General features: G+C 38.0%; 1 protein-coding gene across 5 annotated transcripts in view; it reads left to right on the top strand.

Annotated features, from left to right (window-relative positions):
- The window catches only part of ppfibp2b (PPFIA binding protein 2b), a 65,840-nt gene that overhangs the window by 31,093 nt on the left and 7,151 nt on the right, over positions 1-27,596 (top strand). For 3 of the 5 annotated variants that reach the window (XM_087797383.1, XM_087797382.1, XM_087797385.1), the window contains 12 exons: positions 2,627-2,740; positions 6,216-6,359; positions 11,392-11,565; positions 13,274-13,366; positions 15,689-15,797; positions 18,182-18,243; positions 18,327-18,402; positions 18,502-18,584; positions 19,331-19,398; positions 20,199-20,258; positions 21,436-21,496; positions 25,165-25,303. In XM_087797383.1, the coding sequence (XP_087653509.1) occupies positions 2,627-2,740; positions 6,216-6,359; positions 11,392-11,565; positions 13,274-13,366; positions 15,689-15,797; positions 18,182-18,243; positions 18,327-18,402; positions 18,502-18,584; positions 19,331-19,398; positions 20,199-20,258; positions 21,436-21,496; positions 25,165-25,303 (1,183 nt within the window). Of the gene's footprint in view, positions 1-344; positions 580-2,626; positions 2,741-6,215; positions 6,360-11,391; positions 11,566-13,273; positions 13,367-15,688; positions 15,798-18,181; positions 18,244-18,326; positions 18,403-18,501; positions 18,585-19,330; positions 19,399-20,198; positions 20,259-21,435; positions 21,497-25,164; positions 25,304-27,596 lie in introns of those variants that run through there. The other 2 variants (XM_087797386.1, XM_087797384.1) reach the window with 2 other exon arrangements.

Genomic DNA, 27,596 nt, shown 5'->3' with positions numbered 1-27,596 from the left:
AAGCAGATTATACCGTTGAGCTCAGTCGTCAGACGACCGCGACTCCTTGATCCCTGCTGATGCCGAGTCTTCAAACTGCTGCTCCGACACTTTGATACTTCTGGAGCGTTCCTGGAGACACGCCCCCTCGTGACGTCACGCCTCCACGCCGATTGGCTGACGTCGCCCTTGAGCCTGTTTTGTGGCGGAGGTTGTTGGTTGAAGCACCTGCAGAACTTCTTGTGTCTCTGTAGACGAGCGGCACCGAGGTGAGATGATTTCATTTCTTGCTAGGTGAGGGTTCAAGAGAAGACTTGATACAGATCCTCAAGGTCTTACAAGGAGAGTCTGAAGCTTTGATGCAGGAGAAGTTACTTCTGTCTCTCGTTTGTCTGTGGATCGCTCTGTACTTCAGATGGATAAACACTTTAAAGTGAGGTATCGTGGGTCAGCAGTGATGGACCTCATCACTTAATGTGACCAAATGAAGTCACAGATATGACAAAAAACAACAACTTGACTGAGGACGAGAGGATACAGTGACTCCAGCAGCTTTTAAAGCTGATGTTTGGACATATTTTGGTTTGAAAACAAGATAAGGTAAGGTAAAACTTTATTGATTGAAAATTGTTTTTTTCCAATAGCCAATACATACAGCAATTTTTTTATAAAAAATAAATAAAAATAAAATAAGAACAAGGATAAATAAAGAATAAAAACAATAAAGTGAAAGAACAAGAGGATACAATCTAAGTCTAAAGATAAAGAACATAGATCAAAGAAAAACAACAAAGACAAATGATACAAAGATTAACATAGAATAGAACATCCAGATACTTTCACTCCACTCCTGCCACCGAAATGAAATGAAATGCAAATGAAAGTAGTTACGACTTCGTCAAGAGTCATGTGGTCTGTAAATTCGGCAACACCAGAGTCAAGTACTCGACAATACTACAAATATATACTTGTTACTACAGTATCACGATATAGCGTATTGTTTCCCCTGTATCGTGATACGCATCGTATTTTTACAATAAAACTGCTGTTTAAGAACTAGCACTTATACAACAGAAGTTATTCAAACAAGATTCTATCATATTTATTTAATAACTTGTATGTATTAGTGTGTGTGTGTATGTGTGTAATTGAAGAAGTAAAAGTGCTAAAGTAACACTAGATTTTCTTCAATCATTAAATCAGCGATATCCCGACTTGCATGCCTCTGTGTTCTATCTCTTTGTAACATATTCTGAAGCTGCTGAACCGTGAATTTCTCGCGAATTTCTCAAGGAGATGAATAAAGTATCTATCTATCCATCTATCTATCTTGACTGAGGACGAGAGGATACAGTGACTCCAGCAGCTTTTAAAGCTAATGTTTTGGATATATTTCAAAACAAAAGAAAGCAGTTAGGACTTCGTCAAGAGTCATGTGGTCTGTAAATACTGCACTACCAGAGTCAAGTACTCGACAATACTACAAATATATACTTGTTACTAGAGTATCACGATATAGCGTATTGTTTCCCCTGTATCGTGATACGCATCGTATCGCAAGATTCTTGAGGATACAGTGTTACTAGGGTTGTCACGATTATAATTTTCAACTTGATACTTGAAAAAATATTTTGCAACCACAACCACAAGGAATAATAAATACACACCCAAATTTCACAAGATTCTTGACAGTGATACACAGCCCTAATTGTTAAAAAAGAATGTTCTGAATAAGATGGCAGCAGTCATAATGTCATGAAATCCCGCCAGATGCTGGTGATGACTGAGGACTAGAGGATACAGTGGATTGGAGCAGCTTTTAAAGCTGATGTTTGGACATAGTTTGGTTTGAAAACAAATAACTTCGTCAAGAGTCATGTGGTCTGTAAATTCTATTTAGAAAAATTCCCAAATATGTCTAAACATCAAGAGTATATTTAAGCTCATTTCGGGATGAAATTGGCCAAATAGAGGAAGAAAATACGTCATGTTAAAAAAAAGGTTGTGCTTTGTTACTCATTTGACCACATTAGGGATGATAGTTCATTTGGAAATCATGACTCACATATTTATGACGTCTTCTGTCTTCATGTCGGTGACGGAAAATCTTTCCACAGAAAGTTTCAAATCTGACCCTGAATATTTTTTACATCCTCTTTTGTCAGTGTTGGTACATGTTGTTTTTTTTGTTGTGATCCTCAAATGTCATCTGAACCTAATTTGTTTAGTCGAAATTAATCCTACAAACAATCTACACCAAAAATGTTGATGATTATAGTTTTCTAAAAAGTACACTTGAAAAGTTTGTTTTTTAATGCAAGTTCCAATGTATAAATACTACAAATGATATTGTAGTTCACACACAGACCAGGCCTTCAAATATTAAATAAATGAAGAAAAAGAGCAATGATATGAAACGAAAAATCAAAGCCTATGCTTGTTTTGTTAAAATACATTTCCTTTTATTCAGAAATATGATCTGAAAAGTACTTTTTTCCCTAAACATTTCTGCAATATCCTTGAAAGTTGTTTAGAATCTAAACAATGTTTTTTTAAATTATGATTAATCTAAGTGAATCCAGATCTGTTATGAAACAAACATGTGTGTTTGATTCTAATCCAACATGACCATCTGCACCTGTGCCAGGTGAGCGTGCTGACGGACCAGGTGGAGGCTCAGGGCGAGAAGATACGAGACCTGGAGACGTCTTTAGAGGAGCATCGACAGAAACTCGCCTCCACTGAGGAGATGCTGCAGCAGGTGAGACTTGTGTGTGTCGTGTGATCTTCTCTGCTGCTGTCACAACAGAACAAGATCAAACTTCAAGAATTCATGACACCCATAATTGATCACATGACGCCCCTAAATTGATCACATGACACCCATACTTGATCACATGACACCCATAAATGATCACATGATACCCATAATTGATCACATAACACCCATAATTGATCACATGACACCCATATTTAATCACATGACACCATACTTGATCACATGACACCCATAAATGATCACTTGATACCCATAATTGATCACATGACATCATACTTGATCACATGACACCATACTTGATCACATGACACCCATAAATTATCACATGAGACCCATAATTGATCATATGATACCAATAATTTATCACATGACATACAGTAATCACATGACAAACATCAATAGTCACATTACAAAAATCAATAGTCACATGACCATCATAAATAGTCACATGACAAACATACAGTCACATGACAAACAGAAATGATCATATGACAAAAATAATGATCACCTGACAAAAATAAATGATCACATGACACAAATAATGATCGCCTGACAAACATAAATGATCACAGTTTATAATTTGGTTAATTTACTGTAAATTGATTGTTGTTGACATGTCTAAGAGTGATGTAGACAAAACCTACAGCACGACTGCAGCAGACTTGAGTCTGATCCTCAGTCACGACTCTTTCATTGTCTGCAGCTGTCGCTGCTCGTGTCACTTAATGAGTCGGTCATGTGACCCCGCGGTGATTCAACTCTTTTGTGTGGTGAGTGTGTGTGGAGTGTGTGTGGTGAGTGTGTTTGGTGTGTGTGTGGTGAGTGTGTGTGGAGTGGAGGGAGAAGTTTGAGCTGCAGTAGAAACATGTGTGAGGAGGAGGACGTGCATGTTCTGCTCACTCAGCTCATCCAGGAACAAGTGTCTGCTCAGCAGAATCTCTGCTTTCACTTCTTCATCCTTGTTCCTGAGAAAACACTGGATTCTTTTCTCTCGTTCTTCTCTTCCCGCAACATGATTTTTTTAAATAAAAAAGAAAGAACTTATTTGAACAATTAGCTAACTTTTCTATCTGAGACAAATCTGAATCCATGGATTATGATTCACTTCACAATAAATCCAATACATTGTGATTTGTTGTTATTGTCTGCACTGAATCTGTGGTGAAAAAAATTAAGAAAAAAACTGTTTTGATGTGAAAAAAAAAAAAGTTTTTGAATATAATTCTGTTTTGCTTTATATTTTACTAAAATGTGTATGAATATAAAAATGTAATTAACATGAAAATATTTACAGTGTGTTCATTTTCTTTTGAAATTCAACTTCCCACCGAGCTATAGTGATACCGTAGTAACAAGTATGTATTTGCAGTATTGTCGAGTACTTGACTCTGGTGTTATATTTACAGACCACATGACTCTTGACGAAGTCGTAACTGCTTTCATTTGTTTTCAAACCAAAATATGTCCAAACATCAGCTTTAAAAGCTGCTGAAGTCACTGTATCCTCCCGTCCTCAGTCATCGCAAAAATCTATTGATCCTTTAGCTGCGTAGGACATAAGGACTGCTGCCATCCAGTGGTCGGAAGTTTAATTGCAACAACAAAAAAAACAAACACCATGAATATTTGCATTTTAATTCTAAATAAAATTTAAATCATTTTAATTTTATAAACACTTTATCAAAATATATACCAAAAAACAACTAAATATATATACATATATACTTGTATCAATTTCTTTTTTCACACCACCTGATACATTTTTTTCACAACAAAAAAATATTCAGTGCAGACAAAAACAACAAATCAACAACTGTAATAAAATAAGAGTTGAAAGCTTATAATGGAGTGCAGATGCAGTATATTGTGATATAAATGTATTTGTTTTATTGGTGTAACTAAGTTCATAAACATCCAGATAAAACTGTGACTCAATTGATTGTTGATCATCTTTAAAGACTGTCAGTGATTCACACTCAGATATGTGAAGAATGAAAACATGAGGCTGCTTTGAATTAGAGGGAAGCAAATGTGTGGCAGCTGACAGTGTGTGTGAGTGTGGGGGGGGGGGGGGTGTGTGCGTGTGCGTGTGCGTGTGTGTGTGTGTGTGTGTGTGTGTGTGTGTGTGTGTGTGTGTGTGTGTGTGTGTGTGTGTGTGTGTGTGTGTGTGTGTGTGTGTGTGTGTGTGTGTGCGTGTGTGTGTGCGAGTGTGTGTGTGAGTGTGTGTTTGTGCGTGTGTGTGTGTGTGTGTGTGTGGTACTGGCTCCGGGGTGTGGGGGGGCAGAGGTGTGATCCTGACTGAGAGGTGTCAGATCCATCAGGAGCTCCAGAGTCTTCAGTGACTCAGTGTGTTTAGAAAACGTTGTTTCCTCCTCAGTGAAGATGTTTCTCCTGCTGAGCTGCTGCTGCTGTGACTGCACATGATTCAGTGTTTATGTCTGTGTGGCTGAGAAGAACATGACTTTAAACTGTTTTCTTAAGTCATACATCTGAACCTTCATCTTCATCTTTATCATCATCATCATTAGCTTCATCTTCATCTTCATCTTCATCTATCAATAATAATAATAATAATAATGTCTATTTGTATAGCACCTTTCTAGACCAAGGTCACAAAGCGCTTTGCTTCAGGGCCTCGCGGAGTAATGCTTCAGAGCATCGGGGAGTAATACTTCAGAGCCTCGGGGAGTAATACTTCAGAGCCTCACAGAGTAATACTTCAGGGCCTCACGGAGTAATACTTCAGAGCCTCACAGAGTAATACTTCAGAGCCTCACAGAGTAATACTTCAGGGCCTCACGGAGTAATACTTCAGAGCCTTGTGGAGTAATATTTCAGAGCCTTGCGGAGTAATACTTCAGGGCCTTGCGGAGTAATACTTCAGGGCCTTGTGGAGTTATATTTCAGAGCCTTGCGGAGTAATACTTCAGGGCCTTGCGGAGTAATACTTCACGGCCTTGTGGAGTAATATTTCAGAGCCTTTCGGAATATTACTTAGGGCCTCGGGGAGTGATACTTCAGGGCCTCGGGGAGTATTACTTCACAGCCTCGCAGAGTAATAGTCCAGAGCCTGAGGGAGTAATGCTTCACTCGGGTTTAGGAACCTCTCAGAAGTAAGCACTGCCTGAAGAAGCAGAAAAGAAAAGTCATGTTTCAAACCACGTCACGAGAAGATGAATTAATTCCTGTCAGTGAAGCTTTGAAGAAGTTTTACTGCAGATGAACGTCAGGAGAGTCAGATTAAGACTCGAACAAATGAAAGTTGTGTGAGTCAGAAAACTCTCCCTCACGTCTCCCCCTTTTTTTCCTTCCTCATACCAAAGAAGCAGATTTATTAATAGCGTCCTCAGTGGCCTGTGTATATTTAGCTTGGGGGGTCCGGGCCCCCCGGCCGGCGCTGTGGGAACAACAGTGGAGCGACTCTGAAGCAGACTAACATGGACCTCTGATGTGGCAGGAGCTGATCAGCAGAACCTCCTTGGAGACTCAGAAGCTGGACCTGATGGACGAGGTGTCGTACCTGAAGCTGAAGCTCACAGGCATGGACGAGACTCCAGAACGTCCTCAGGACCCGGCAGACGTCCAGCAGAACAAAGCCGAGGTAAGAGAAGCCGTCGGAGCTGGAGTCAGCGAGGATGAGCTCAAGTCGTGTGTGATCCTGGATTAGTGAGGAAGACGTGTTTAATGTGGCAGTGATGTCTGAGTCTGAACTCTGGATCCTTCTCTCACTGTGATGATGGTTCAACGTGGCTTCAAAAAGCATCGTCACGTCTCTGTACATATGTCGGTGCCTTCAGAATATTAAGCTAACATGTCTTTGTTGAAATGTTTAATGTTATTTTTAATGAACTGGGTTTTTTTGGTTGTTTTTTTATAAAGCAAAGAATTTCAAGTGAATTTAATATTTTGTATTTTTAAAGGTTTGATTTTATTTTTATTGAACATTTTTATTGGATCATTTGTTTATTTAAATATTTCAATTTTATTTTTAAATAATTAAATTTAAAAAATGAAACATTTTCAACACAAATGATTTTCTAGTTTAATATTTTAATTTCTTTTTTTTTTAAATGGTCTACTCTTTATACTTTTTCATTAGTAGCCTTTTAATGTTAAATGATAATTCAATGCTTTAAAAATCAAGGAATTTGAAATGTTTCAATATTCAAATGACACATTACTTCAATTTCATCCTTCATTCATCAATGGAAGTCTGGAAACACAACATTCATCCACTACTACAAACCGGGACATGGAAACTTTTGCCACGTTTAGCGAGTGTTCATGGGAAATGTAGTCTCCTTTCAGGCTAAACACTACCACTGTAGTCCACTGGCGTTGCTCGACTTTAGATCGTAAAGAGCTGCTTTAAAAAATAAAAATAAATCTAAATATTCGAGGTCAGTTTTGACACTCGTTTAACACGTTTGGATGGGAGTTGGCCCGGCAACCCCTCGGGTCGAGATCTACTAGTCAACCAGCTGTGACCTTGACCTCTGGACGACCTCTTTGTGCTAGCGGTTTAGCTGTTGGTTCTGAACATTTTTCATTCGGCCATGAATGTGAACTTTAGGTCGAGCGATGAAAGAACGTGATGTTTCACCTCAATAATGATTTATTCTCACGACGACATGTTCGACGGCGTCAGACGTGACACGACCTCAGAGAGTTTGATGGAAACCAGGTTTGTTATCAGTTTGAAGAATGTTGGAGCAGAATCTACTTATCAGTGACTTGTGTGAAGGAAGTCCATCACAAAATTGAGGTTTAATTATTGTTTTATCTCATTTAAATCAGTCATTTGTATAAATTTTTTTAAAGATTTAATTTTTATTTAATTTTAAATAATCTAATTACAAATTTATAATATTTTCAAAATAAATATATTTTCAACATGTAGAGTTTGATATTCTAAATGTAATACTTTGTAATTCACAGCCATTTAATTTCAATTTGAAAATATTTGTATAATAGTGTCACCATATTTTCTTTATGTCCCTAATAACATTGACTCCAAAATATTTGACTAAATTGCATTTATTTTCTTTTTCAACATAATAAAACGAAACACAACATAATAAACACACAACACAACACAACATAGTAAAACACAATACAAAACAACATAATAAAACACAGCACAACATAATAAAACACAACACATCACATAATTATAAAATACAACACAACACAACCTTATCAAACACAACACATCACAAAATAATAAAATGCAACACAACCTAATTAAACACAACTTAACATAATACAACCCAACACAATAAATAACAGCACAACATAATAAAACACAACACAGCCTAATGAAACACAATAAATCACAACATAATAAAACACAACACAACCTAATGAAACACAACATAATAAACACACAACACAACATAGTAAAACACAACACATCACAACATAGTAAAACACAACACATCACAACATAGTAAAATACAACACAACACAATACAAAACAACATAATAAAACAAAGCACAACATAGTAAAACACAACACATCACATAATAATAAAATACAACACAACACAACCTAATCAAACACAACACATCACAAAATAATAAAATACAACACCAACTAAAAAAACACAACTCAACATAATAAAATACAACACAATAAAAAACAGCACAACATAATAAAACACCACAAAATAAAATAAAAATAACTATAGATATATGAATAAACATGAGTACACAAGTACAGACGTGATGAATGTAGTTAAAAACACAAATTGAAACACTACATGATATAATGTTTATAATAACTTGGTCTTGACTTCGTGATTTAATCGATGTCAGAAAGTGTTGACGTGGGAGTCAAACGTCTCTGGTGAAGGTTGTCAAACATGGTCGCACTTGTTCAGACTCACAACAGTGTCTTTGTCTATTGTTGTGTTGTTGCCTCGTGACACCGTCTGGTCTAAGCTCCGCCCACAGCCTCAGCACGAGGCCCGTGATCCGAGCCGACGGTCGGCAGGCAAAGGATGAGACGACATGTTGACGGACGGTTGAGTCGATGGGAAGCGACGCGTCGGTCGGTGCAGACGCCGCGAGGCGCGAGTGAAAAATGAAACACGCGGCCGTGACTCCGGCGGCGACGTCCGCCCACGTTAAACGCCTGTCATGTGACACTCACGCCCGGCCAGGGTTTGACACGTGTTGGCGGCCATCTTGTTTAATCATGTGACACCGTCAGGGTTAGTGCTGTGTGTGTTGACAAGAACCTGACGATATGTATCACGATACAGGGTTAGTGTTACGATATATCGTGATACTGTAGTAATATATGTGTCGTCGTAACTGATTTCATTTGTTTTGAAACCTAAATATGTCCAAACATCAGCTTTAAAATCAGCTGGAGTCGACTGTATCCTCCCGTCCTCAGTCATACTCAGAATTTACAGACCACATGACTCTTGACGAAGTCGTAACTGATTTCATTTGTTTTCAAACCAAAATATGTCCAAACATCAACTTTAAAATCTGCTGGAGTCGACTGTATCCTCTCATCCTCAGTAATCATTTAATTGTTCGTAACGACTGCTGCCATCTAGTGGCAAACGCTGTGAATATTTTCATGTGAATTGTAAATAAATAAAAAATCATGATTTTATTTTAGACACACTTTATTAAAGAAATAACCATAAAATGACTAAAATATGAATAAAATATTATTGGAAAGTAAATTTAAAAAATATAATATCGATACAAAAACAAAAAAACGAAATACATATATATTTATTGATGTATTTAAGTGTTGCAGTATTTTCTTACACACAACACACAAAGATTATTACCACAAAATGAATTGTGATGATGTGGGTCAGAGGTCACAGCTGTACTTGGGGTCAAACACACCACTGACACGTTAACACAGTCGTCACCTAAAACCGGATCTTAAGAACACAAAGTACACAAAGAGACTCACACGCCATAATTCAACATCTCCAGACTCCACTGTTGATGTTGAGCTTTAGTCATATTACACTCACAATTTACGCCTGTGTGTGTGTGTGTCCATGGGTGCGTGTGTCTTTGTATGTTGGTGTGTGTGTGTGTCTGTATATGTGTCCGCTGTGTGTGTGTGTGTCCATGTGTGTGTCTCTGTGTGTGTGTGTGATGTGTATGTCCATGTGTGTTTGTGTGTGTGTGTGTGTCTGTCTGTGTGTGTGTGTGTGTGTGTGTGTGTGTGTGTGTGTGTGTGTGTGTGTGTGTGTGTGTGTGTGTGTGTGTGTGTGTGTGTGTGTTTGTGTGGGGTGTGTGTGTGTGTGTCTGTGTCAGCTGTGTGTCTGTTTGTGTGTCTGTGTATGTGTCCGCTGTGTGTGTGTGTGTGTGACTGTCTGTGTGTGTGTCTGCTGTGTGTGTGTGCCTGTGTGTGTGCCTGTCTATGTGTGTGTGTCTGTGTCTGTGTGTCTGTCAGTGTGTGTGAGTGCGTCTTTGTATGTGTGTGTGTGTGTCTGTCCCTCTGTGCGTGTGTGTCTGTGTGTGTGTTTGTGCATGTGTGTGTGTGTGTGTGTGTGTCAGTGTGTCTGCGTGTTTGTCTGTCTGTTTGTCTTTGTATGTGTGTGAGTGTCACTTAGTGGGTGTGTGTATGCGTGTGTCTTTATGTGTGTGTGTGTGTCTTTCTGTCCGTGTTTGTGTGTATGTGTGTCTGTGTCTCTGTGTGTGTTTGTGTCTCTGTCCGTCTGTGTGTGTCTCTCTGTGTACATGTGTGTGTCAGAAACAGCTGAGGCTCCAGCAGGAATGATAAACATCCGTTTGAATCGTTGACTCTTTAACTTTCTCTGGCGACACTTTTCTTTAGAGATCAGAACGACGGACGGTTGAGAGATTAACTCAAAATAAAATCTAAATAAAGTTTTTTGATGTGAATAAAACCCTCACATACAGATACAGTATCAGATATATAAGTGTGTCGATGTTTAAACAACTTTTCATCTAACGTGTGGATGTCAATTATATGTCATTATTTTATTAATTTAGTTATAAAAACACTTAGTTATAAATATCAACTTCTTTCATTTGTTTTCAAACCAAAATCATCGCCAGGATCTCATTCTTCCTTTAGGACGTCATGACTGTTGACATCGTAGTGGCAATGAGTTTAACTGCAACACAAAAATGAACAAACCCTGTTAATATTTACATGTTGATTGTACATTTAAAAATGATTGTATTTTATTTAAAATGTATTGAAATATAACAATGAAAGAAGATTTTTTTTTTTTTAATACACTTTCGTTAACAAAAAAATCAACTGATTTCATTTGTTTTGAAACCAAAACATCAGCTTTAAAAGCTGCTGGAGTCACTGTATCCTCTCGTCCTCAGTCCTCAAAGGTATTTTGCAGGATTTCTTCGTTCCTTTAGGACGTCATGACTGTTGACATCTAGTTTAAATTGCAACACAAAAATGAACAAACACTGTGAACATTGACATGTTAATTGTACGTTTAAATGTGTTTTGTTCTTGTTTCAACACAGTACCGTGAAAGTACACACTTCTTGAACACACACTGATTGTGCAGCGTTTCATGTTTGTCTCCTTCACTCCTTCCTCTCCTCCCTCGTCATCCTCCTCCTCCTCCTCCTGCTCCCCCTCCTCCTCCGGCCAGTGCGTGGTCAACCTGATCAGCGAGCTGCAGGAGCAGATGTGCAGGTTCCAGGAGGAGATCAGCACCAGGATCCAGGAGAAGCGAGCCCTGGAGGAGAGGGAGGCCCGGCGGGGGGGCGGGTCAGGTGGTGCAGACCTGGACTCATGGATGCTAGATGGAGGAGAGACTGCACATGTAGGGAGACTTGCTGGATGACCTCCTCCTCCTCCTCCTCCTCCTCCTCCTCCTCCTCATCACCCTCTTCTTTCCCTCTAACTCCTCCTCTGGGTATTTTAGTTTCCCGGCGTCTGACTAACGTGTGCAGGATCTGTGGGTTCAAATCATCTGGGGGTCGATGATTTGAAGGAGCGTCTGCTGGGGTCGCAGCAGGTCACGTGACGTGGTCTTGCTTGCATGGTTCACTAACAAGCGTTGGTTTTCACCTGCTGGGCCGGTTCCCCCTTTTTTTTGATTGGTCGCCCAGTGGACATGTGACGTCGGGGAGTCGTGATCTGAGGGTGTCATGGAAGTTCTTCAGTGACATCACGATATTGAACCAGTTAACATGATATATGTTTTAGTTTTTAACCTTAACGTTTGTTCTTCGAATCATTTAATTCAATAGTTTCTATATTTAAAGGTGGGTTTGAAAAATTAAAATGTAAAAAATAATAAATATTCAAAATAAACCATCATTTTTAACACATTTTATAGTTTGATTTTCTACTTACATTTACAATAATTAAAAAATAAATTAATAAATAAGAAAAATCCTTCCTTCATTCCCTTCTTCCTCCATTCCTTCCTTCCTTCCTTCTTTCCCTTCTTCCTCCATTCCTTCCTTGATTCCTTCCTTCCTTCCTTCTTTCCCTTCTTCCTCCATTCCTTCCTTGATTCCTTCCTTCCTTTCTTCTTTCCCTTCTTCCTTCCTTCATTCCCTCCTTCCTCCCTTCCTTTCTTTCTTCCTTCCTTCATTCCCTCCTTCCTCCCTCCCTTCCTTTCTTACTTCATTCCTCCCTTTCTTTCCTTCTTCCTTCCTTCCTTTATTTTTAATAATTTAACTCAATAATTTCTGTATTTAAAGGTTTCCTTTTTTTTAATTTCGAATAATTAAAATATATATATATTTTTTAATCCTTCTTTCCTTCCTTCTCTCTTCCTCCATTCCTTCCTTCCTTCTTTCTTTCCTTCCTTCCTTCCTTCCTTCTTTTCCTAAAAAAAAATATTCAAAATGAACAAATGTTTTTACACGTCGAGTTTGATATTCTAATAACAATAATTCAAAAATAAATTGTCTAAATATAATATTTTATAGCTTTTTAAGTTTAATATAAATATATGTTTGTATAACAGTATAATTAAGTAGATTTGTACTCTTTTGGTATTTACCATTTGAAATACTGAAGCTTTAATTTTGTTTTGTTATAGAACTGATTGATTTACTTTTTATTTTTAATAATTTAATTCAATAAATTCTATTCTAAAAAATTCAATTTAACGGTGGTACTATTATACCAACATTTTTACGTTGAATTTAAATGGATTAAATTATTATTTTTATCTTTATAGAAATTAGTTTATACAAATATGTGTAAAGAAATTTATTTTGATTTTTTTTTAATTTAATAATTATTATTATTCGATTAAAAGAAAATCCAACCCTTAAATATAGAAATGATTCAATAAAATGATTCAATAAAAATATAAAATGCTTAAAAAACAAGATAAAATAAAGTTAAAGATGAAAAAAGGTCAATATTCCGACGTCACTGATAAACTTCCACACGTGTATTAACTTCCCTGGACCTTCATAATCAGTGAATGCAAACCTTCCTCCCGCTGGTGCATCTTGATCCACTTCTTCTCAGAGTCTTCAGCTGGAAAACCTTGTGGTTGTTCGCAGGACCTGGAGCAGGAAGTGATGCATCTGCGGGTCCGAGTGGAGGAGCTGGAGGACGAGAAGACTCGCTACGAGAGAAGACTTCGGGCCACGAAGGTGAGTCCTGGTCCTGATGAGGATGTCACTAGATTCTTTAGTGTCTCTTCATTCAACTGCAGTTTGATGTGTGTTTTATGTGTTTTATGTACGGGTGTCAATACTAGAACTGTAGTACACACCGTGTTTTTCAGGGGATAAGATGCACTTAAAATACTTAAGTTTAAAGAAATCATCAGTGTATGTATTTCTTAATGTTGTACTTGACGAGCTTTGAGTCAATTTTATAGTTTACTGCACTGAAGATATGTTAGTATTATTAGTACAACTTAGGTAAACTAAAAAGCTACATCACTCTGTAGATCATCTCCACCAGGGTTCGTAGTATTACTCCTCGAGCCTTGTAGTATAAGTCTGCCAGGGTTCGTAGTATTACTCCTCATGTCTCCATAGTATAACTCCACCAGGGTTAGTAGTATTACTCCTTGAGCCTTGTAGTATAAGTCTGCCAGGGTTCGTAGTATTACTCCTCATGTCTCCATAGTATAACTCCACCATGGTTAGTAGTATTACTCCTCGAGTCTTGTAGTATAAGTCTGCCAGGGTTCGTAGTATTACTCCTCATGTCTCCATAGTATAACTCCACCAGGGTTCATAGTATTACTCCTTGAGTCTCCATAGTATAACTCGGCCAGGGTTGTTAGTGTTACTCCTCAAGTATTGTAGTATAAGTCTGCCAGGGTTCGTAGTATTACTCCTCGAGTCTTCATAGTATAACTCTGCCAGGGTTCGTAGTATTACTCCTCGAGTCTTCATAGTATAACTCCACCAGGGTTTCTAGTATTACCCCTCGAGTCTCCATAGTATAACTCTGCCAGGGTTCATAGTATTAATCCTCAAGTCTTGTAGTATAACTCTGCCAAGGTTCGTAGTATTGTGCGTGTGTTGACAGTTGTGTGTGTGACAGTTGTGTACTAATAAACCACTAATGACTTACAAACCCCCCGATTGTTTCCAGCTGTGCTTTCTAACTCTACCTTCTTCTCACTCCCTGCATCCTTCCTTCCTTCCTTCCTTCCTTCCTTCCTTCCTTCCTTCCTTCCTTCCTTCCTTCCTTCCTTCCTTCCTTCCTTCCTTCCTTCCTTCCTTCCTTCCTTCCTTCCTTCCATCCTTCCATCCTTCACTCCTTCCTTCCCATCTTCCTTCCATCCTTCACTCCTTCCTTCCTTCCTTCCTTCCTTCCTTCCTTCCTTCCTTCCTTCCTTCCTTCCTTCCTTCCTTCCTTCCTTCCTTCCTTCCTTCCTCCACTCCTCCACTCCTCCCTCCATCCCTCCCTCCTCTCCTCCTCCAGCTCTCCATCTCTCACTCTCTGCATGTGTGTTATCAGTCTCTCATGACTCAGCTCAGCAGCCTGAAGTTGACGGTGGAGAACTCTCAGCTGGAGAAGCTTCAGTGGGAGGAACAATGGCGGAGCGCTCAGGTGCCTCGTCCTCCCCCCTCTGCCTCCCCCCTCACCCCCCCATGATGCTGGTGACTCTCTCTCTCCTCCCCCTCTGCTGCTCTCTCACCCTGTTCTTCACCCTCAACGTCAGATTGATGCATTTACTTGTTAAAGAACCAATTATTCTTATTTAAGACATTTATTTTAATACCATTTTTATTATATTGTTTAAATATGTAAAAAATATTTTAACCATTAAATTTTATTTTAATACTATTGCAGGTCATTTTATTAAAGAGTATTCGTAACTTAATATTATACTATTAATTTAAATTATTAATTGATCTCAATATATATTATTGTTTCTATCAAGATGATCAGAATTTGTTTTAATTTAATAAAAAAAATAGATATCATTTTTTGATTAAATGATAATATTAATACTTTTCTACAAAATCCAAATATATAAAACATAATTTGTCACTATTAGTTTTTAAAAATATATATATATATATATTTTAGACAGAATTTTAAAACACACACACGTATTGTTATTTATTGCATTTGTGTATTTATTTGTGTGTTTGGTGTATTTAACAAATATATTTCACTTGTATACTGCATTATACAAATTCTTATATGTATTGTATTACTGCTGAATAAATACTATTTTCTTTACATTTTTTCATACTAACATCATTAAAAACTAATTCCTAACAGTAGAATCTCAAGACAAACGTGAGACTAGAATCTCTTTTAGGAAAAAGTTTTCTCTTTATTGGTTTAGAAAACAGAGAACAACTGTCTCCGACTCGCAGCAGCTCGTCTCCGTGGCTTCGTATTGTTGTGATTATTGAGGCAGACTCTCGTCAACTCTCGTCAACTCTCGTCACAGTCACGTGACTCTGAACCATGAGGTTAAAGAAATGGTTTCTCCACAGACGGAGGTCTCTGAGCTGCAGCAGGTTCTCGCCACGAAAGACGCGGAGATCGAGTGTCTTCAGACGCAACTGTTGGCGCGAGGAAGCAGCGACGACAGCGTGGAGAGAGGTAGACGTGCACGCGCGCACACACACACACACACACACTCACACACACGCTGTCAACTTCAATAACTTGTGATCTTCTGCTGACTCTCTGCTGCCCCCTGCAGAGGAGATCTATATCAAACAACTGATCAGCAAATGTGAGGCTCTTTCACTCTTTACTGTTGAGCTGTTGCTGAAATGTAAATAAATAATGATAAATATATCTTTAATATCATAACAAATAGGGTTAAATCAGTGATGGTTTTATTCATGTTTTTATTTGTCTCTGTTTCTTAATTACTTTTAAAATATCTGTAGTTGTACGATATTACTCTGAGGTTTTTATGTATCTTTTATTTAACTCTGAAATATTAAATCAAATTTAAAATAAGCCTGTAATTCAAATAAAAAGACAATCATGTTACTTTTATTTTTTGAAGAAGAAAATGTGACTTTTTATGTTTATTAGTATAATGTTTTTTTTAAATAATTTTTCAAACTGTTTCGTTATGGTTTGCTTTATTTTAATTTATATTTATTTATTCTGTAAATACAAATAACTAAATTTTTATTTTCTTTATGTTCAAAATAAATAAATTTATTAACAAATATATTTTTAAAAAAAAAGCAGAATTGTCCTGAAATCTCACTCGTCAATCTGCATAATGCACTGTGATTTGTTATTTGAGGTCTTTGAACGCACCACAGATGTTGACTTTACTGTCAAGTTCAATTAATAAAAACATATTGAGTTTAAAAAATGTATTTTTGAATTATTGGAATTAGAATATCAAAATAATTCATACATTTTTCTTAACCCTTGTGTGACCTCAGGGTCAAGGTGTGTTTGTTTTGAGGCCTCCGGGTCACCTTGACCCTGAGGTCACACAAGGGTTAATAAGTGAGCAACATTTTGATATAGAAAATAAGTAAATTCAATAATTGAAGAAAATAATTCATTGTCTAAAATTCGAAATTTAAAATAAAAAAAGTCTAATTATTTTAAATAAATTCATTTTCTTTTGGCTCAGCTCTTTCTTCACTGTTCATCCATCTCCATCCTTCCCTCGCTCTCAAACATGATCTGAAAAATACTCTGTGACATCAGAATATTGAATGATTACGTTTAACATTTCAAATGTCGGAACTTTGGATTTTTTTTTTTACTGAAATGTCTAAAATTTAATCCAATGATTTCTATATTAAAAGTTTTACTTTATTTATTTTAATTTATTTAACAATGCTGGTGTAATAATGTTGTTTCTAACGCTGGCGACACTTTTTAACAACATTTCTATATTGAATTTAAAAGACTTTGAGTTAAAAAATATTGAATTTTGGAATCATTGGAATCATAATATCAAACTAAATGTGTAAAAAAAAAAGTATTCATTAAAAAAATGTAATAAAAATATACAATTGTTAAATAAAGTAATTCAAATTTTCAATATTAAAAAAAAAATTGTAATCGTTTTCAACATTTGAAATGTTACAGTCCAGAGCTGTGTCTCAAATCACACACTTCTGCACGTACACTTAATATTTTGCGTCCATATAAACAGTGTGTGAAAATGTAGTGTGCAATGAGCACAAAGTTGGTGCACTCAAATGGCCAGAATATTGAGTGTGGATCGATGGACACTTTCCACCCTTAACGTCCTCCATCTTAGTGACGTAGATGAAGCTAAACTGAAGCTACGTCACTGATGACACGTCTTCGTAGCAGATACTGGCGTAAACGTCTCGAGAAAACACTAATTTAACCACAAAACAACACAATAATAACACAATGAAACACAACTTAATAACAATATTAGTAACAGTACTACACTGTCTAAAATCAAACTCTGCTGCTACACACTAACAGGAAATGACGCGACAGCTTCTTTTTCTACTACTTTTTAACAATGAAAAATTCACGATATTTACGAGATATTTACACCAGTATCAGCACCAAAGATGTTTCATCATCCTACTGCTGCTGAAAATGCACCTGTTAGTATATGAATATATATATATATATATATATATATATATATATGACGTAACTCCTGTTTACAACGTCAACGTCACTAAGATGGAGCCATTTAGGGTAGAAAGTGTCCATAGATCCGTGAGCATTTAAGTACGACAATTCAGTGTGCACTACATTTTTGCATACTGAGCATTGAGACGCACTGTTGCACTAAAAACACTAAGTTTAAGTACACAAGTATGCGATTTGAAACACAGCCCAAGTGTCATGTGTCGTTCTCTGTGGTTGTGCATGAAAGAGAAACTCTCTCTCCATCGTCCATTCGCTCCGCCTGTCCGTAGCCATTAGCTCTGTGGTCGCGGGGATCAGTGCTGGCGTGCAGCAGGTGCGCACGTCGCTGCGAATAAACCCTCGGTTCTTGTCACCTGCAGACCACGAGTATCAGCGGCTGAAGGTGGGGATGGAGTCTCTGCTGGCCTCCAACAACGAGAAGGTTCTCTTTTCTTTTCCTCTCTTCCTGTCTTCACCTGTCGTCATCTGTCGCTTCTGTGATTGATTGACGCGTTGATCTGACAGGATCGTCGCATCGAGGAGCTCGGCGTCCTCATCGGACAGTACAGGAAGATGAGGGAGTTCACCATGATCACTCAAGGTGAGTCGCCCACGCCGGTCACCTGACTCAGACGTTCACGGTGTGTGTGTGCGTGTGCGCGCGTGCGTGTGTGTGTGTGTGTGTGTGCGTGTGGAGCAGGAAGCAGCGAGGAGGAGCTGAGCGGCAGCTTGAAGCTGAGAGCCATCACGCACAAGGCTCACTCCGACACCTTCAGATCCGAGGTGAGACGGAAGGAGTATTGATTATTCAACTCTCACCTCTGTCAGCAACCTGTCAACAAGACGTGTCAATCATTCCCAGCTGGTGACGTGTCAATCAAGCTCCATGACCTACGTCATCAGAATATTGAAAAATGAATCATTAAAATGTTTTTTTGTTTTTTTTTAAGGATTCAAATACATTTTTGAATAATTGTATTTCGTAATTTGAATATTGATTAAAAAAAATGTGTTAATCCGCCACCTATGTGGTCACATGATCGTCTACGCGTCGCCTGATTGGCTGAAAGTAACACCTGGTGACTCTATTGTACGTTGACGTTTTTATATTGAATTTAAAAGTCTATTAATTTAAAAATATTAAATTCAGAAAGAATGTTGTTGAATTATAGTAACTGGAAAATCAAACTCTGTGTAAAATAAATGTGTACTTTTTGAACAAAGTATATATTTTTTAATTAATTATTAACAAAACTAACAAATCCAACATTTTTCATTAAATTAAATTATTTATGGATGATAAAAATAATCCTTCCAACATGAAAATCCATTAAATTCATTCACAATAAAAAAACATATTTTAAATGTTTAATTAAAAACGATTTTGTCGAAACTGATTTCGTTTGATTGACACGTCGTTAGAATCAACGGTCAGTTTAAACTCGACACTTGATTCTAATGACGTGTCAATCAAACTTAATGAATAAAATAAATAATGGTTTTAAAGACGTGAAGTTGTTTCTCTGCAGGTTTCCTCGCGAGGTTCTTCGCCGCTGCTCTTGTCTTCGTCGCCGTATCAGAGAGATTTAGATCTGAGGTAACGTCTGACCTTTGACCTCACGAACGAGTCACATGTTTACTTTATTTGTCTCGTCTTTGTTTTTTCTTTCTAATCTTAATCTTGTAAATAAATAATACATAAAAATTAAAGTGCATGAATATTATAGCAATGTTTTTTCTTTCTTTTCTTTTTTAAATAAAAAAATAACAATAAATTGAATTAATATAACAAAGACATTTTTTTTTCTTTAGTTGTTCATTGATTTATATTTAAATGAAGAAGTAATTCTTGCTGATCTTTTATTAATTCTAAATAATTTTAAAATAATAAGAAAAAGTTAAATGCATTTTTATTATAATTGTTTTTTCTATAATTATTTTAAAATTAATGTTTAAATAAAAACGGTTCATCTTTTGTAAATAATGTTTTCTTAGTTGTTTTTCACTAAGTTTTTTATCGTACGATGTATTTTGTTTTTTTTATAAAACTCAAATTGCATTAATATTACAACAACATAATTTATAAAAAAAATGTATCAATATTATAACAAGTATTTTCTCTTGAGTTCTATTTCTTTTTATATATAAATAAAAACTCATTTCATCTTTTTCTATACATATTAGTTTTGAATGAAAAATTCAGTTTTTTGTTGTTTTTTTTTCTCAAAGATTTGCTTCATAACGTGTATTTATCTTAGTATGTTCTTCATGTTGTGTATTTATCTTATTATGTTCTTCATAACATGTATTCATCTTAGTATGTTCTTCATAACATGTATTTATCTCAGTATGTTCTTCATAAAGTGTCTCTGTGAAGTATTGTTGTTATTGTTTCAGCCTCTACAACTCTCTGGACGTTTCCTTCTTGTCCGACTCAAACTACCTGAACAACCTGTGGTGAGTACGAGTGTTTCTTCTTCTCAGTTCTTCACCAACACTTTCTTCTCAGTTCTTCACCGACACTTTCTTCTCAGTTCTTCACCAACACTTTCTTCTCAGTTCTTCACCGACACTTTCTTCTCAGTTCTTCACCAACACTTTCTTCTCAGTTCTTCACCGACACTTTCTTCTCAGTTCTTCACCGACACTTTCTTCTCAGTTCTTCACCAACACTTTCTTCTCAGTTCTTCACCAACACTTTCTTCTCAGTTCTTCACCGACACTTTCTTCTCAGTTCTTCACCGACACTTTCTTCTCAGTTATTCACCAACACTTTCTTATCAGTTCTTCACCAACACTTTCTTCTCAGTTCTTCACCGACACTTTCTTCTCAGTTCTTCACCAACACTTTCTTCTCAGTTCTTCACCAACACTTTCTTCTCAGTTCTTCACCGACACTTTCTTCTCAGTTCTTCACCGACACTTTCTTCTCAGTTCTTCACCGACACTTTCTTCTCAGTTCTTCACCGACACTTTCTTCTCAGTTCTTCACCGACACTTTCTTCTCAGTTCTTCACCGACACTTTCTTCTCAGTTCTTCACCGACACTTTCTTCTCAGTTCTTCACCAACACTTTCTTCTCAGTTCTTCACCAACACTTTCTTCTCAGTTCTTCACCAACACTTTCTTCTCAGTTCTTCACCGACACTTTCTTCTCAGTTCTTCACCGACACTTTCTTCTCAGTTCTTCACCGACACTTTCTTCTCAGTTCTTCACCGACACTTTCTTCTCAGTTCTTCACCGACACTTTCTTCTCAGTTCTTCACCGACACTTTCTTCTCAGTTCTTCACCGACACTTTCTTCTCAGTTCTTCACCAACACTTTCTTCTCAGTTCTTCACCGACACTTTCTTCTCAGTTCTTCACCAACACTTTCTTCTCAGTTCTTCACCGACACTTTCTTCTCAGTTCTTCACTGACACTTTCTTCTCAGTTCTTCACCGACACTTTCTTCTCAGTTCTTCACCGACACTTTCTTCTCAGTTCTTCACCGACACTTTCTTCTCAGTTCTTCACCGACACTTTCTTCTCAGTTCTTCACCGACACTTTCTTCTCAGTTCTTCACCAACACTTTCTTCTCAGTTCTTCACCAACACTTTCTTCTCAGTTCTTCACCAACACTTTCTTCTCAGGCACCAACGTCGCCTCTTGTCCAGCAGCCTGGAGGAGCTTCAGAGTGCAACTCTGCAGAAGGTCAGTGTGGACTCGTCTGTCGACGTGTGGTTGACGTGTTGATGACATGTTTACTTCTGTTGCTGCTTCTAACGTCAATGTTGGTTTGAATAATTTCTAACAGTGTGTGTGTTTTTTCTTTTGTGTGTGTGTGTTCGCTATCTGGTGTGTATGTGTTCTCGCTCTCTCTGTTGTGTGTGTGTGTGTGTGTTCTCTCTCTTGTGTGTGTGTTCTCTTGTGTGTGTGTGTGTGTTTTCTCTCTCTCCCTTGTGTGTGTTCTTTCTCCTCCATCTGTATCTGTTTGTGTCTGCGTGTGTGTGTATGGGTGTGTGCATGCATGTGTGTGTATGGGTGTGTGCATGCATGTGTGTGTGTGTGTGTTGGTGTGTATGTATGTGTTTGCGTGCATTTGTGTGTCTGTTTTCTCTCCTTTGTGTGTGTTCTCTCGTGTATGTGTGTGTTCTCTCGTGTGTGTGTGTGTGTGTGTGTGTGTTCTCTCTTGTTTGTGTGTGTGTGTGTGTTCTCTCTTGTGTGTGTGAAGCCGCTACAGATCCAGGCCATAGAAAGTGAATTAGCTGCAGAGGTACTGTCAGTTGCATGACATCACTGCTGTTGTGTTGTGACATCATCGTCATCATTTTCATCTTCATCATCTTCATATTCATCATCTTCATCATCTTCATCATAGTGAGATCACATGGAAGATTGATCTTAATAAATAATATTAATGAATAATGAAGATATATTAATTATATCTTCTACATACTTAGTTAACTAGTTATACTCGTCACTAATGATTAGTGATATTAATGATATTTTCTCTGCAGTGAGTGAAACAGTTGTTGGTTCTTTACCTCTGCAGTGATGTAACTCATGAACTTTGACCCAGACTCTCTGTGGTTTAGGCCATGTTCTTCATTCTCGTGTGTGAGTCTTTAGGCAGACTCTGTGTGTGATGATGTACACACTCACACACACACACTCACACACACATACACACAAACACACGCACACACACAAGGGGCCGTGACATACAGGAAGTGTGTGTCATGAGTGCTCAACATCATTGCTGGCTCCCAGCTGTTTCTCCACATGGCCTTTCTCCTCTTTGTCTCCTCGTCTCTTTGTCTCCTCTCCTCTTTGTCTCCTCTTTTCTTTGTCTCCTCTTCTCTTTGTCTCCTCTTCTCTTTGTCTCCTCTTTTCTTTGTCTCCTCTTCTCTTTGTCTCCTCTTTTCTTTGTCTCCTCGTCTCTCTGTCTCCTCTCCTATTTGTCTCCTCTTTTCTTTGTCTCCTCCCCTCTTTGTCTCCTTTTCACTTTGTCTCCTCTTTTCTTTGTCTCCTCGTCTCTCTGTCTCCTCTCCTCTTTGTCTCCTCTTTTCTTTGTCTCCTCCTCTCTTTGTCTCCTTTTCACTTTGTCTCCTCTTTTCTTTGTCTCCTCCTCTCTTTGTCTCCTTTTCACTTTGTCTCCTCTTTTCTTTGTCTCCTCGTCTCTCTGTCTCCTTCTCTCTTTGTCTCCTCTTCTCTTTGTCCCCTCTTTTCTTTGTCTCCTCCTCTCTATTTCTCCTCTTCTCTTTGTCCCCTCTTTTCTTTGTCTCCTCTCTCCTCCTCTCTTTGTCTCCTCTTCTCTTTGTCTCCTCTTTTCTTTGTCTCCTCGTCTCTCTGTCTACTTCTCTCTTTGTCTCCTCTTTTCTTTGTCTCCTCTTCTCTTTGTCCCCTCTTTTCTTTGTCTCCTCGTCTCTTGTCTCTTCGTCTATTTGTCTCCTTTTCTCTCGTTCTCCTCGTCTCTTTGTCTCCTCGTCTCGTTGTCTTCGCATCTCCTTGTCTCTTTGTCTCTTTGTCTCTCTGTCTCGTTGTCTCCTCCTCTCTTTCTCTCTTTGTCTCCTCGTCTCGTTGTCTTCGCATCTCCTTGTCTTTTTGTCTCCTCAACTCTTTCCCTCTTAGTCTCCTTGTCTCTTTTTTTATAAGTCTCCTCGTCTTTTTGTCTCCTCGTCCTTTTGTCTCCTCGTCTCTTTCTCTCCTCTTCTCCTCGTCGATCCTAGAAGTCTAAGCTGTTGTTTTAATTCCTTCGTGGATCGTTAACTCCTTCTCTCTCGTTAAAGACGTCATGTGACCTCGACTGGAGACGAGAAAAAGACTTTAGAAAAACGACAGAAAGATCCGACAGAGACAGAAACACCTGCTTCGTTTGTTTTTCATCTTTTTTCATCTTTCAAACTAAACATTTTCTCAGTCTTTCCTGTTGAATCCTCGAACATTCATGTTGATGTTGCATGTGTGTGTTTTGATGATGATGATGATGATGATGATGATGAAGACGACGATGTCTGTAGATGTTGTAGTTGTTTTCCTTCATCATTCTCTAGTCTTGGTGAAATGTTTTGGACGATTATTTAACTTGTTATTGTTTTTTAAATAGAATATAGATTTAAAATGAATAATTTAAATTTCCGATTATGAAAATGATCAATTATAACACGATGCAGCAGGAAAACACATAAGTTTGACGGAAAATCATTTTATCAATAAAGTTTTCTCAAAGTATCAATAAAGTTTATTTATATTTTGTATCATATGTTGATCTTGTGAGTGGAAAATTGCAAATTTATTTAGAAATATAACAAATTATTGTCCGAAAATAAACACATTTGTTTAATATATTCATTTCAGTCGAGAAAAGAATGACGTATAGAAGAAAGAAGACTAAAAGTATCTATTATTTATTAGTATTAATTATATATAACTACCACAGACTAATGTACTTACAGTAATCATGACATTTGTCCTAAAGTTTTTAAAATTTAAAAAACTTTTGTATAATAAATGACATTTGAATATATAAACCTCTTTTTGTCTTCTCGTTTCCTCGTCTCTTTGACTTCTTGTCTCTATGTCTCCTTGACTCTTTGTCTCCTCATCTCCTCATCTATTTGTCTCCTAGTCTCTTTGTCTCCTCATTTCCTTGTCTCTTTGTCTCCTTGTCTCCTTATCTCTTTGTTTTCTTGTCTCTTTGTCTCCTCTTCTCTTTGTCTCCTCACCTCCTCGTCTCTTTGTCTTCTTGTTTTCTCTTCTCTTTGTCTTCTTGTCTCCTTGTCTCCTCATCTCTTAGTCTTCTCTTCTCTTTGTCTCCTTGTTTCCTTGTCTCCTCAACTATTTGTCTCCTCATCTCTTTGTTTTCTTGTCTCTTTGTCTCCTCATCTCCTCTTCTTTTTGTCTCTTTGTCTCCTCATTTCCTTGTCTCTTTGTCTCCTTGTCTCCTCATTTCCTTGTCTCCTCATCTCGTTGTCTTCTTTTCTCTTTGTCTCCTCGTCTCTTTGTCTCCTCTTCTCTTTGTCTCCTCATCTCCTCGTCTCTTCGTATCCTTGTCTCTGTCTCCTCATTTCCTTGTCTCTTTGTCTCCTTGTCTCCTCATCTCCTCATCTCTTTGTCTTCTTTTCTCTTTGTCTCCTTGTCTCCTCAACTCTTTTTCTTCTCATCTCCTCATCCCCTCTTTTCTCTGTCTCTTTGAAAAACAGACAAACAAACATGTATTGTTTTGTTTTGGATAAGTAAAATAAAATGATTTAAATACATATAAATATATAAAAATGTAACTAAATAAAACAGTTAAATCTAAACTAATAATAAATAATAGTCCAGGTTCATCATGAACGTGTTGATTTCCATGTTTAATAAAGTTTTGTTTTCACCAGAATCTGTCGCTGCAGCTCAACAAGTATCAAACTCTTCCGGGGAAGAAGCTCAAGAACAAGGAGCCTCGTGTCAACGGAGAGTATTTGTCTCCAGTTCAACTGTCTCCGGTCCACGACCACCCGTCTGACTACAGCCTCAGTGAGTCTCTCCTACTGTCCTCGAACGCCTCATCACTTCCTGTGTAACAACAGCCGTCGACATTTGAACACATCGTTGACACTTGAACACACCGTCGACATTTGAACACATCGTTGACACTTGAACACACCGTTCACACTTGAACACACCGTTGAGACTTGAACACACCGTCGACATTTGAACACATCGTTGACACTTGAACACACCGTTGACACTTGAACACACCGTTGACACTTGAACACACCGTCGACATTTGAACACATCGTTCACACTTGAACACATTGTTGAAGCTTGAACACACCGTCGACATTTGAACACATCGTTGACACTTGAACACACCGTTGACACTTGAACACACCGTTGACACTTGAACACACCGTTGACACTTGAACACACCGTTCACACTTGAACACATCGTTGACACTTGAACACACCGTTCACACTTGAACACACCATTGACACTTGAACACATCTTTGACACTTGAACACACCGTTGACACTTGAACACACCGTTGACACTTGAACACACCGTTCACACTTGAACACAGCGTTGACACTTGAACACACCGTTCACACTTGAACACACCGTTGACACTTGAACACACCGTTCACACTTGAACACACCGTTGACACTTGAACACATCTTTGACACTTGAACACACCGTTGACACTTGAACACATCTTTGACACTTGAACACACCGTTCACACTTGAACACATCTTTGACACTTGAACACACCGTTCACACTTGAACACACCGTTCACACTTGAACACACCGTTCACACTTGAACACACCGTTGACACTTGAACACATCTTTGACACTTGAACACACCGTTGACACTTGAACACATCTTTGACACTTGAACACACCGTTGACACTTGAACACATCTTTGACACTTGAACACACCGTTCACACTTGAACACACCGTTCACACTTGAACACACCGTTCACACTTGAACACACCGTTGACACTTGAACACACCGTTCACACTTGAACACACCGTTGACACTTGAACACATCTTTGACACTTGAACACACCGTTGACACTTGAACACATCTTTGACACTTGAACACACCGTTCACACTTGAACACACCGTTGACACTTGAACACATCTTTGACACTTGAACACACCGTTCACACTTGAACACACCGTCGACACTTGAACACACCGTTGACACTTGAACACATCGTTGACACTTGAACACACCGTTCACACTTGAACACACCGTTCACACTTGAACACACCTTGTTGTGCGAGTGTTGTCGTGTAGATGTCGCGTGAATGTTGTGTGAATTTTGTCGCGTAGATGTTGTTGTGTGAGTGTTGTCGTGTGAGTGTTGTCGTGTGAATGTTGTCGTGTAGATGTTGTCCTGTGAATGTTGTCGTGTAAATGTTGTCGTGTGAGTGTTGTCGTGTAGATGTTGTTGTGTGAATGTTGTCGTGTGAATGTTGTCTTGTAGATGTTGTTGTGTGAATGTTGTCGTGTAAATGTTGTTGTGTGAGTATTGTCGTGTAGATGTTGTTGTGTGAATGTTGTCGTGTGAATGTTGTCTTGTAGATGTTGTCGTGTGAATGTTGTCGTGTAGATGTTGTCGTGTGAATGTTGTCGTGTAAATGTTGTCGTGTGAGTGTTGTCGTGTGAATGTTGTCGTGTAGATGTTGTCATGTGAGTGTTGTCGTGTGAATGTTGTCGTGTGAATGTTGTCGTGTAGATGTTGTTGTGTGAATGTTGTCGTGTAGATGTTGTTGTGTGAATGTTGTCGTGTAAATGTTGTCGTGTGAGTGTTGTCGTGTAAATGTTGTCGTGTGAATGTTGTCGTGTAGATGTTGTCATGTGAATGTTGTCGTGTAAATGTTGTCGTGTGAGTGTTGTCGTGTAGATGTTGTCGTGTAGATGTTGTCGTGTAGATGTTGTCATGTGAGTGTTGTCGTGTGAATGTTGTCGTCTGAATGTTGTCGTGTAGATGTTGTTGTGTGAATGTTGTTGTGTAGATGTTGTCGTGTGAATGTTGTCGTGTAGATGTTGTTGTGTGAATGTTGTCGTGTGAATGTTGTCGTGTAGATGTTGTGTGAATGTTGTCGTGTAAATGTTGTCGTGTAGATGTTGTCGTGTAGATGTTGTCATGTGAGTGTTGCCGTGTGAATGTTGTCGTGTAGATGTTGTTGTGTGAATGTTGTCTTGTAGATTTTGTTTTGTGAATGTTGTCGTGTGAATGTTGTCGTGTAGATGTTGTCATGTGAGTGTTGTCGTGTGAATGTTGTCGTGTAGATGTTGTTGTGTGAATG

This window comes from Callionymus lyra, chromosome 8, assembly GCF_982586985.1.
Source record: "Callionymus lyra chromosome 8, fCalLyr1.hap1.1, whole genome shotgun sequence".
Taxonomy (NCBI): domain Eukaryota; kingdom Metazoa; phylum Chordata; class Actinopteri; order Syngnathiformes; family Callionymidae; genus Callionymus; species Callionymus lyra.
The sequence above is the reverse complement of the archived record's forward strand: the minus strand, read 5'-3'. Positions and strand labels throughout refer to the sequence as shown.